Below are 12,544 nucleotides of genomic sequence, written 5' to 3'. Positions count from 1 at the left end.
GAGAGAGAGAGAGAGAGATTGGTGAGCCTCAGGACGAGGAGTGTGGAGCACCACTACGTCCCCTGGCACCTATTCCTATCACTTCCTTTCTGCTACTTAGTCACTGCTCCAGCCCCACTTGCTTCAGCTGTCTTGGCATCACATCACTCAGCCACACCCCAGCTGGCAGATGCTCAAGGCCAAGAGGAATCAGCGAGTGGTCGAATCCAGTTTAGTTTAATAAATCTTTGCTAGTCAACTGGACCATGTGCAAGGGACGTGGCCAGGCAGGTTGGAGACTGGCCCCCCGTTTAAGAAGCTCACTGTTAGGAATGGGCTCAACTGGGATGTGAGTCCAGTGGGTTGTGCTCTGGGTTCAGATGGAGAAAGCGATGGGGCGGGCAAGGCGCTGGGAGTGAAGACACGTCAGGTGGCCTGTGTTAGCTGTGAGGCGCACATGATGGAAATGGGTAAGAAAAGCAGCTGTGATGGGCTGCGGCCATGTGCGTTATTCCCTGACTGGAGGACCAGTACAGACGTGATCCAATGGAGGGCATCAGAGGGGTCCCCGAAGGATGGGCAGAGGCCTCACGGGCACAGAACCCTCACAGGGCACCTTAGGCTGCGGGAAGAGCACGAGGTCAACACACCACGGCCGGGGGCTCGGGGAAAGGCCAGCAGTTCAGCTCAGCAAGGCGTGTTTCCGAGGCACAGCCGCAGTGAGAAGCGCCAGGCAGCTGGGTCGTGTTTTGGAGAAACTTGAACGTCCGGCCAGGAGGAGGGTTAAGGACCGCACCCTAATGGGGACCATGGGATGGGTATGCAGAGGGACATGCATCAGGTGACATCTGTCATCTGATGAAATGTGACAGTCTAGGTGGCTGAGACATGGGGATGTCATTTATTCCCTCAGCAGACATATATTTAATGTTTACTGTGCCCCAGGTGCTCTCGGGGACGGTGGTAGCGTGGTGGCGTTGACAGGAGGGCAGCCAGGTGCGAGAGTGAGGTGAGGAAGCAACGGGGATGGGTTTAGCTTGGGATGAGTTTCAGGGACCGACAGGACATTCCGGTGGAGCGACGAGGTGGCTCTCGGCTCCAGAGCTCTAGACACAATCAGTGTCTACTTAATAATGAGATGTCTCGCCGGGGTGTGGCTGAGTGATAGGAGACAAGCTACCAATTCAGAGCCTCGGAAAACAGTCAGACTAGCAGACATTCCTTTTTTTAATTAAACATTTTCCAGAAGTAAAATATGGTTGTTGTAAAAATTCTCAGCATTCTGAAGGAAACAAAGTAAGCAGGGAACGCTTCTTCCTTTATCCGCTCCAGGTGATCTCACGTTGATTAAGGAGAAAGTGACTAGCTATTCCTTTTCATTTGTGTTGCTTTCATAAGACTTTCCTTTATGGGGACCATGGGAAATACATTTTTTGCAGTAAACGTGTGTTCTCCTAGCCTTCTGATCTATAGAGAGAAGAAACAGATGGCAAAACCTGGCAGAGGGACCCAGGCTCAGGCCACTGTGGAAAAGGCCAGTCAAATTTTATAATTTGTCAAACATTAATCAATGAACAGATATATTAACAAATGTCCCTTTAAGGCTGGCAGAGTCACACTTAACCATCTCTGTAATTCACAAGTTTCATGTGCTGTTGGTGGGGCCATAACCTCAGGGGTCACACACTCAGGCGGTACAGCTGGAGAGTGGACACGCCATCGTTTTCGTTTGGGAAACTCCTGACCGATCATATGGGGTCGAGGCGCGGAGATGGAGGACAGAGAAGTGGCACCTGACGGTTTTCGCTCGGCCCTTCCTAGAAAGAAGGAAGGTGGCCTCAGGTTCCTCAGATGGTCGCCTTCACACAGATGCACACACATCCGCCCAGCAGTCGCTCCCGGCAGCCTCCCGCGCCGAAGGGGGACGTGCTGGGCCAGGAAACAGCCAAAGCCTCGCTCTGCGAGTCAGCAGTCCACACATTTGACCGAAGTTCCATGGAAATCGGTATAAACTTGGCAGGGGTGCGCTCTCTTACCCTTCAGTTTTATATCAAATGGGGCTGGCAGTTGGAGACGTGGGGCAGCGGACGCAGGCCGCCGGCCGCTCACTGAAGGACGGACGACAACAGGCGCTCAGAGTCCCCGCGTTCTGCAGGCAGCTCGGGGACCACGCCCGCGGGCGGGGCGTTCGCGCATGCGCGTGTGCGTGGCCGCCTTACCCAAATGCGTTGGGTGATGTTGAGTCACTTTAAAAACGAACAGGTGGCAGGACGGCTCAGTTAAAAAAAAAAAAGGCGCGTGTCAGTATGTAAGAACAGTATGGGTACAATGTACGACAGACTCCTTTGCATAGAAAATGATGACATGTTTACAAGCTTTGCTGGTAAAGGGGTCAGCATCAAATACTTCGTAAAATTCATCTCTATGAGATGCTTGCTTCGTTGGTGCAGGACAAAGGAGTCACCACCGTAAAGTATATCGGGTTTTTCATAATCCTTCAGCCTCCAAGATAAACAGCTTTCACGCAGCCCGGGAGAAGCGTCGGCTGAGAGCCCTCCACGGATGTGTCATTAACCGCAGGCCCCTCTCTCTCTTTCCTCTGCTGTTTCCACCCAAGCAGCATGACCGAAGGGCTGGGCCAGTTGACAGACGGGGTGTCCGGCCTGGACGACTTCACCCAGACCCACGAATACCACGTGTGGCCCGGCTACGACTACGTGGGCTGGAGGAACGAAAGCACCACCAACGGTTACATCGAGATTCTGTTTGAGTTCGACCGCGTCAGGAATTTCACCACCATGAAGGTCAGTGAAAGTCATGAAGGCTTGGGGTGGTGGATCGTCTCCAGGAGCCAAGATCATGGTGTAGAGAGAAGGTTCAGGAAAGAGCTGGGGATGGGGCTGTCAGGCCTGGGTGAGATGCACACCCTGCTCCTCACTCGCCTGCAGACACTTCCAGTCGCTCCATCGCCCTGGGCTCGCTTCTCCAGTAAAGGAGGCGGCTGGGCGCGGCCGCTGGCCCTGCGTGTTTTTTGCCGACACATCCGACACATCCGTTCGGCCCAGTGGGCAGCCTCTAGGACCCATGGAAATGTTTTGCCTTCTTTAACTGTCAGAAGAAAAAAATTAACTTTAGGGTTAAAGGTCATTCTCAACTTTTTAATGACACAATCGTAAAATATAATTTTAATGTACTTTTATGGAGGGAGGGGCCATGGAGGCAGCAGTGCGGAGGCCCATGGGAGCCATTTATGGCCCTGCCCGCCCCCGAGGGAGGCTCAGTGCAAGTCTGACTCTCAGTGGAGGGGAGGGGCTGTGTGTCCTGAGCCATGTCCCACCCCGCAGCACTGAGAGATCGTGGCAGAAGCTTCCATACCCTTCTGTCCCCAGAGCCCTTATTGGCATGACAGCTCGCCTGTTGTCATCTATCTGCCTGTGTCTCACTAGACCGCGAGTTCCTCCACGGCAGTGACTGACCTCTGACCTGGCATGGAATGCGTGCGGGCTCCGTGACTGGGAACGGGGTTACGGAGTGCCCCCTGCCCACTCTCACCACTGATGGTCATAACCGTCTCTGCCACCTTGGCTACGAGGATGGTGGAGCAGAACCCTGGCAAGACGTGTTCTAACTGTATACAGAGCTTGAAGCAGAGCCGGGCCAGCCCCAGGACTCCAGGCCTCCGGCCGGGCCTCCGCCCTTTGCTGTGGGGTCCCCGCCAGTCACCGGGTCGGTCACCGGAAGGCTGAGAGCCCGGCTGGCGGCGGGGCCGGGGAGGTGTCACCCGTGTGCCACAGGCCACAGATGTAGATTCTTCTGTCGTGTGCTTGCATGCGGCTGCGTACCAGCTGCTGAACACCGGCCATCACTCCCTCCCCCCGCCCAGGTTCACTGCAACAACATGTTCGCCAAAGGGGTGAAGATTTTTAAGGGGGTGCAGTGCTACTTCCGCTCTGAGGCCAACGAGTGGGAGCCTAACGCTGTGTCCTTCCCGCTGGTCCTGGATGATGTCAACCCCAGCGCCCGCTTCGTCACCGTGCCCCTCCACCACCGCATGGCCAGCGCCATCAAGTGCCAGTACCACTTCGCTGACACCTGGATGATGTTTAGTGAGATCACCTTCCAATCAGGTCGGGAGCCCGGGGCCCTGGGAGTGGCAGGAGTGTGGAGGGCGGGTTATGGGCGGCTTCTCTTTTCAGTGTGGACATAGGCCTGCTGTGCTGTGGGAGGGCAGGGTGGCACCGGGGACAGTGTCGCCTGTGGGAGGGCAGGGTGGCACCGGGGACAGTGTCACCTGTGGGAGGGCAGGGTGGCACCGGGGACAGTGTCGCCTGTGGGAGGGCAGGGTGGCACCGGGGACAGTGTCGCCTGTGGGAGGGCAGGGTGGCACCGGGGACAGTGTCGCCTGTGGGAGGGCAGGGTGGCATGCCGGGACAGTGTCGCCTGTGGGAGGGCAGGGTGGCACCGGGGACAGTGTTGCCTGTGGGAGGACAGGGGTGGCATGGGTGGACAGTGTTGCCTCGCTCCACATACTATGTAAGGACAAGTAACACAGAGGGTTAAAATGACAGTGCCACATGTTCAAACGTGATGTGCCTGAAGCCAGTTAAGTGGAAGCACACCTGGCACTATTAAGGTATTTAAGTGAAAATTTCTGAAATACACAAAATTATGGAGAACAGCGAGCCCCACTGTCACTCGGCCTTCTTGACCTTCAGAACTGTGTCATGTGTGCTGCGTCTCTCTCTCTCTCTTTGCTATCATAGTTTAAAGCAAATCTGACACATTATTTGATTTCATTGCTAACAATTTTAGATACATTAACATCCTTTCTAAGCATAATGCCATTGTGACATCTGACATTTCCTCATAACTACAGTAATTCCTTCATATCACCTGATATAATAGCCTGTCCACTTTGGGCCCGATTGTCTGGTGTTGCTGCCTGCCATGGGCTGGGTCACGTTAGGACCCCAGTGAGGCCCTCTCGGGGTGTCCCTTGTCCCTAAGTGTCTCTTTTAATCTCACACAGTCCCGTTTCTAAACTCCCTTCTGCTTCAGCTGATCTCTTTGCTAGCGCTTCTAATCCGGCCGTTCCTGCACATGGGGCAGTGGCCGGAGGCCGGCTTGAGTCTGGTTCAGGACCCACTTTTATCATGGGTTTTCATGCCCTGTGCCATGTGCTTCACGTCCAGCCTCATCGTGGGGCTGCGATGTTCGATTTCCTCACTGTTGGTGACACTAAGAGTGACTTCTGGGCTGAGGTGGCCCCACAGACGTTCACCCTCGCTTTGCTCTCCGTGGGTGACCCCTGTTCAAATCGTGTGTCTCTCTAGGGGTTGCTCAGTGGTGGTTTTCTAATCCTTTTCTCCCTCCGCATTTGTTATCTGCTGCCTTCCTTCCAGCTGGAAGATCTGCCCCCCTGCCCAGTTCATATCAGAGGGGACACGCAGGGTCCCTTTTCCTCTTCACCAATGTTCACAGTGAGGAGCTGGTGCCCTCACAACCATCAGCGACGGCAATGAGTTTGTCGTAGTGTCATTACACACGCATCGCCTCTTATGAGCTCAGTTACAGTGACTGTTCTCATTGATGCTCACACTGTCCTACGTTTGACCAGAGCCGCACCGTTAGCTGGTCTGTGTTCTTTGGATCAGACGCTATACCTTTGAGAACCGATTTTAGAAGGAACAAGATGCTCCAAGCTCATTTCGAACATTTACTGCCCCAGAGCTGGAACCAACCGTTTCCTCAAGCAATCGTGGTTCCTTCTGTGGGGGGTGGTGTTTGGAGACCACAGACTGGGCAGCAGGCACCGTGCCAGGTCTGGGAAAATTCAAAGGCACTTGGGACATTGCTCCGTCACAATTCAGATGGGGCACAAAACCTGTACAGTGATTCTCAAAAGGTGCCCAAGTGGTGCCAACGATACGCGGTCAGAGGAGAGTAGAGAGCAGCGTTGGAATGGACAGTGTCGGAGCGGGGAGGGCCGCATGGGGCCTGGGAGGGAAGTCTGGGAGAGAAGTTACCTGACAGCAGGAGAGACTAATTCAAAGAGAAGCCAGGAGACCCTTTCTTATTTGATTTTTAAAAGGAGAGAATTTTAAGCTGGCTTGTTGCTTAGGATGTTCTGACATGGAGAGGGAGCTGTTTGGGGCAGCAGGTCTGGTTCCTCATGCCTTCTGTCACAGATTTAATCTAAGAGTAAATGGACTGAATATTTTGTGTGAAGTGTTTATGAAGAGCAGGAATTTAGATGTTCAAAAGCAGTGGCACTTACATTGTGTTACCTGGGGGACAACAGACTGCCATCCATGCCCAGGGGTTGTGTCTGCAGAGTAATTGGTACCTTATCATAGTCCAGCTATTCCAGCATTGGACTGCTTTGGATACCTGGGGTCTCTTAGCTTTAAATCCAGTTTCGTGATAATATTAGTTTTCACTGGAGCCTGAGGACCCAATTCAGACATAATGTATTGGGTTTTTGGAAAAGTCATGACGCATGTTTGCGACAGATGGCACTAGTTCATTTTTGGAAGTACTAGAGTCATTCGCATCTATGTTATTGCTATGTCATTTGACAGCTGACAGTTCTAGCTTCATTATAAAATATAACTGAGCCATTTGGTTGAGTTTTGGAGATTTTACAAGTTGAAGATGGAAGACCAAACTGTGCATTTTTGCCATATTTTACTGTTTTACTTCCATAAAGGGAAGAACGCACGTCAAGCTTGTGAAAAGTTGCATAAAGTTTACAGTGACAATGCTCTACAAGAACGTGACAAGAACGATGGTTCATGAAATTCCGTGCTGGTGGTTTTTATCTTAACAACGCTCCTCAGTCAGGGAGGCCCACCGAGGTTGATGATGACAAATAAAGGCATTGATCGAGTCAAACCTACGTTATATGACACGAGAGATTGCAGAAACATTCAACATCCATCATTCAAGCATTCATGACCACCTGAATAAACTGGGATACGTAAGCAAGCTTGATATTTGGGTTCCGCATGAACTCAAAGAAGTTCATTTGACGGCGCATATAAACATTTGCAATATTCTCATTAAACATGAGAATAACGATCCTTCTTTGAAGCGACTGATAACTGGTGATGAGAAGTGGATTGTTTACAACAAAGTGGTGTGCAAATGGTCTTGGTCCCAATGTGATGATTCGCTTCAAATGACATTGAAAGCAGACATTCATCAGAGGAAGGTCATGCTCTCAGTGTGGTGGGATTTTAAAGGTGTCGTGTTTTTCGAGCTCCTACCAAGAAACCAAACAATCAATTCGAATGTGTACTGTCAGCAGTTGGACAGTTTGAATGAATCCAGCATCCAGAAACGTCCAGAGCTTGTTAATTGTAAAGGAGTTGTGTTCCATCGCGACAACGCGAGACCACACACAAGTTTGATCACCCGTCAAAAATTATTGGAGCTTGGATGGGATGTGTTGCCACACCCACCATACTCTCCTGACCTTGCACCGTTAGACTTCCACTTGTTTTGCTCTCTTCAAAACTCCTTGTGTGGTATAACCATCAATTCAGATGAGGCTGTAAATCAGCACCTTGTTCAGTTTTTCGCAAATAAAGACAGGTCCTTCTATGAACGAGGAATTGGCAAAAGGTTATCGAACAGAACGGACAATATATCATTGATTGATCTTTGTTCTTTATATAAATAAATGACCTTTGAAAAACATAGACAAAATATGTCATGACTTTTCTGACAACCCAATAGATGCCAGACACCCCCCTATTTATATAATAATGTGAAGAAGGAAAATTAGGGTTTTGGAAGGAAGCGTCTCCTAGAAGGAAATGCGTGTTCTAACTCTTTTTTTTTTTTAAAGATTTTTTTATTGGGGAATTGGGGGGATGGGAACAGTGCTGGGGAATTGGGGGAAGGGGAACAGACAAGTTGTTGTCGTTTTGTTCTTCAGTCTAGTTGTGGAGGACGTTGCTTCACTGGCCCAAGTTGGCACCATCATTGCGCTCTTCCCGGGCGAGGCAGATCAGTCGCCGGCTTCTGGACGGCTGCTCACTGTGGCTGCTGGCCGGTCACGCTGGCTGCTGGCTACACACAGTAGCTCATGGCAACCCACTGCAGCAGGGGGTGCAGCCTACGCTGTCGCCGGCGACTCACGGCAGCCCAGCTCCAGGTTGAGCTGTTGTTCAGCATCTTAGCTGTGGAGGGCAGTGTCACTGGCCCTCATATGTGGGATCCGAACCGGGGCCCTCTGGCGTCCCAAGCCAGTTCTTAACCATCGCGCCACTCGGCCGGCCCAGTGTGTTCTAACTCTTGACCTCCTTGGTCAGACAGCTCAGAGGAGAACATGAGTTGCCAACATCAGCCTGGAAGGTACCCTTTGGGGTCTGGCCTTAGAAGCTGTGACATCGCAGGAAGGACACCCTAATATCGATTAGCCATCTGTAGGGACAAAGGCTGACTGACAAAGGAGGGGGCGAGGGTGGTGGCACAGTTATGAAATACTTTCGTTTCCTGGACCGAAGGAGCTTGGGCAGCCATCTGCCGCGTGCCCCTCACCCACTGAATCCGCTACATTTGTCTGAGTCTGGGTCTCACGTCCCGTGCCGCCCTGCGACTCCTGTGCCACAGCCCCCCGCTCCACATCACTGCTTCCTAAACTTCTTTGTACCGCAGCCGCTAGCATGCCATCATTTAAACAAAACTTTTACAAAAGAAGAGTTGTCCTTACTAAATAGATGAAGGGGGATATTTTCTATTTAATATATTATGTGATTTCATGTTCAGAAGGGCTGGTGGCAACCCAGGAAGTTGATGTCACAGTGTGCTGGGCCACAGCCACCTTCTGAAACCTGCTACCTGGTGGCCTTCTCTGACCCTTTGTTTTCTGACAGACGCGGCCATGTACAACAACTCCGGAGCCCTGCCCCCGCCGCCTGTGGCACCCACCACCTACGGTACGTGTGGGTTCCGTGGGAGGGAATGCCTGCTGGGGATGAGGGCGGGGACTTGCAAAGGCCCGGCTGGTCTGTGTGGGGGGCTCCACACCAGACAGCTATGGATGAACACAGACCATGCACCTCCAAAGCCGAGGCCTGGACTGCCCCATCCACTGTGGGGCCACATGATCCCCTGCTGAAGCGGAGTCTGAGTCCCAATCGCTCCATGAGAGTTTGTGAAGCTAGAAGGGGACGTTTCTAGGTGGGACCCACAGTGGGGGTCTCAGAGTGGGGGTGGGAGTCTGTGAAACAAAATGCCAGTGTCTCTACTTGGAGGTAAATATGACAGGTTGCTTCAGACACCCACTGGCCACCTGAGCCAGCCAGTGTGGGGCCGAGTGTCTCTAAAGAGGCCTTCAGCTCCCTTGCTCGTCCCAAGAATACAGAGTGGGACGTTGTCCACTGATGTCTCATGAGGTGTGACGAGGGCTGGCCGGTAGACCAGGCCGTGTTAATAAAGGAACAAACTTGGGGAAGATGGACGACCTCTCATCCACCCACCATGCTCCCTGAGGAGACGTGTGGGATACGGGAGCAGCGCAGCATGACCAGGAAGGGGCAGAAGTGTTAAGGTAGCACCTGGTGGGACTGTCCTGGAGGGACAGCCTCTGCCTGCCTGTCCCTGGTCCAGCCCCTGAGGTGATGACCTGTGGCCTTTCTCTTCCTGGCTGCAGATCCAATGCTGAAAGTTGACGACAGCAACACCAGGATCCTGATTGGCTGCTTGGTGGCCATTATCTTCATCCTGCTAGCCATCATCGTCATCATCCTCTGGCGGCAGTTCTGGCAGAAGATGCTGGAGAAGGTGAGCCGCCCTTCCCCATGCTGCTAGGAGCCAGGGGTCGAAGGCAAATTATGCAAGCGTGAATGTGTGAGCGGTGAGCCCACCAGGGCCCTGAGGAGTCCAGGGTGCGGACGGGACAAGCCAAGCCCATGCGTTCACTTTAGGACAGAGACCTTGGAGCCTCCCCAGAAAACTCCTCCTGACACATGGCGTCTCAGTGCAGGTCGCCCTTGAAATTCTGACTCACTGGGTGGGTGTGGGGGGAGGGGGGCAGGCATCTGTGTTTCTTAAAAAATTAGCAAGTGATTCTGATCCCTGAGCGATACCTCCCTAAAATCTCTGACAACAGCGTTCCTTCTCTTCTTTTACTGTTTGCTTGTTTGGTGTGTGTGTGTGTGTGTGTGTGTGTGTGAAAACATCCCGCCTCACTGACGTCCAGCCAAGTTCATAACAGCTCTAGTCCTGCTGCTTTGTGTCTTGAAGGTCATGACTCCCTGTCTCTCTGAGTCCCTCAGGCATCTAAATGTTTCTATTACATTTGTCTTCCATTTTCCATCCACAAAGACTTTCACGTATATTATTTTACTTGAACCTCACTGAGTTATGGTGAGTTGGGCATAGTACTTACATTTAACTGTCTTTCTAATGAGGAAACATGATGTGCTCAATGGCAGACAACGAATATCCTGCCTTCTATGCTCTTTCCAGTTGTCAGTCTTGACATACGTTGACTTCTTTTCTTCCAAAACATATATTGCACCAAAGATGGAATATCTATGACTCTTGGTTTCTTAGGCCAGATAACAACTTTCTGGACACTGCTGCTAAGTGAGTTCTTGGGGTCTTCTGATGATTAAGTGTTTCTACCTTTGGCCGTGGACGTCTTTCCCGGTCCGTGAGCTGGTGTGGATGTGGACTGTGAGGGCAGGAACAGCCATGCGGGAACGGCCTGACTGATGTCCGTGCTGGGGATGGGCCCTCGGAGGGGCCAGTGCCCAGGTGGAGTAGGGACCAGCAGAGGGGAGAGGCCACTGTGAGGGGAGAGGAATCCACGTGGTCTGGGTGTAGGACATGAGGGAAGGGCTCACATGAGAGCAGTCGGGAGAAGGACCCAGGCGATTCCTTCTGGTCTGTTCCACATTCAGTTCTGAGATGAGTGAGGTCCACTTTAAGGATTTTAGGCAGCGATGTGTCACAGAAGAGGCAGTCTCCTTGCTTCCCTTAAGGACCTGTAAACACTACCTAAATGAAAGCTTTCAATCCATAAACAGTGACTGGAGACTGAAAAGAAGCATCCAGAGAGCTCGCCCACCAGCACGGTGGGGCAATAGCAGAGCCGTCATCTCTTAGTGCTGGAGCACTGGGCACCTGGCTTCCAGGTGAGGGGAGCACAGGTGCTGCGGACTGACGCTGCGGTGTGTCCTTACCCAGCAGTCTGTCCTGACCGCATCTTAGCTGAGGGGAAGGGCCTGTGTTCTGTACTCCTCGAGCTATTTCTCTCTTGATTTGAGCCAGAATTTACCCCACTTCTCTGGGGCTTTCTTCTGAAACCCGGTGGAATATATTCACGGGCTGGGAGAGGACTGTTGGAGACACTCCAGGTAAAGGGAGAGCAAAACTTCTGCCCTTGAATATTCAACTTGGTTCCTCAAAAAATTCTTTCTGCCCTGTACATCCTGAGTAAGAAAACTCAAGAGGCTCTGGAGTGACACAGGGTTTCTTCCTGGGGACAGAACTCTTTGTGAAAACATTTCAGCATAACCCATGTTCCAAGAAACATTATTCAGTAAGCTGTAGACTGTGGCATTGTTTGATGGTGCCCTCAGCGTTCTTTGAGAGATTCAGCCATATTTATTGAGAACCTACTATGTGCTTCGAGTCTAGGGGATGAAGCAGGCATCTGAGTTTCTCCGCTGGGCACCCACAGAGCATTTGTTGGAGCAGAGTGACTCATCAAGTTGTCACATATATTCAGATTCCGGCATAGTTCTGGAGTAGGCAGGTCACATTCGATGGGATGACCAAAGAATTAGTTGTTTTCTTCCTGTATCAGGTGTAATTCACCCAGGTATCCCCAGACACCCAGCACTTTCCTTTTCCATTTTGTAGCCGTTCTATTTTTGATGAGTAGAAATGTGGGACCCAGGGGTGTTACCCTAACCTACAGGGCCAGGGAGGCCAGGCGGACTCCCGAGTCATCGTGTTCTAGCACGTTTGTTGAGTCACTGAGCGTTTACACTGACGCTTACACACATGGAATCCGTGGCAGGGTGAGTAGCGACGTCCAGCGTTTGCCAGGACACTGAACTCGCGAGACTGGCACCATCTTCCACGGGCCACCTGCTCAGCATCAGGTAAACAAATGATGCTGTAAGTGCTTCAGAGAACGCCGGCGGCCCAGAAACTAGGTCAGGTGCCGCCTCCGAGAAGCGGGGGGCTCTTCCAGGCTTATGGACCGCGTCCCCGCGGCGGGGCGCCTGCAGCTCCCGGGAGCCGGACGTCGGGTGCCAGCGGCGCTTGTCCCTGTGCCTCCTTGCAGGCCTCCCGGAGGATGCTGGACGACGAAATGACGGTCAGCCTGTCGCTGCCCAGCGAGTCCAGCATGTTCAACAACAACCGCTCCTCCTCGCCCAGCGAGCAGGAGTCCAACTCCACCTACGACCGCATCTTCCCGCTGCGCCCGGACTACCAGGAGCCGTCGCGGCTGATCCGCAAACTGCCCGAGTTCGCTCCGGGGGAGGAGGAGCCAGGTGGGGAGCGGCGGGGCCGGGGCCGGGGGCGGGGCCGGGGGCGG

General features: G+C 52.5%; 1 protein-coding gene across 10 annotated transcripts in view; it reads left to right on the top strand.

Moving 5' to 3' along the window:
* The window catches only part of DDR2 (discoidin domain receptor tyrosine kinase 2), a 103,741-nt gene that overhangs the window by 74,745 nt on the left and 16,452 nt on the right, over positions 1-12,544 (top strand). For 9 of the 10 annotated variants that reach the window (XM_019660656.1, XM_019660655.1, XM_019660660.1 and 6 more), the window contains 5 exons: positions 2,597-2,783; positions 3,863-4,106; positions 8,862-8,924; positions 9,641-9,771; positions 12,290-12,500. In XM_019660656.1, the coding sequence (XP_019516201.1) occupies positions 2,597-2,783; positions 3,863-4,106; positions 8,862-8,924; positions 9,641-9,771; positions 12,290-12,500 (836 nt within the window). The remainder of the gene's footprint in view (positions 1-2,596; positions 2,784-3,862; positions 4,107-8,861; positions 8,925-9,640; positions 9,772-12,289; positions 12,501-12,544) is intronic. The other variant, XM_019660664.1, reaches the window with a different exon arrangement.

The sequence above is a fragment of the Hipposideros armiger genome, unplaced genomic scaffold (assembly GCF_001890085.2).
Source record: "Hipposideros armiger isolate ML-2016 unplaced genomic scaffold, ASM189008v1 scaffold_324, whole genome shotgun sequence".
NCBI lineage: Eukaryota > Metazoa > Chordata > Mammalia > Chiroptera > Hipposideridae > Hipposideros > Hipposideros armiger.
This window is presented reverse-complemented; position numbering and strand designations above follow the sequence as displayed.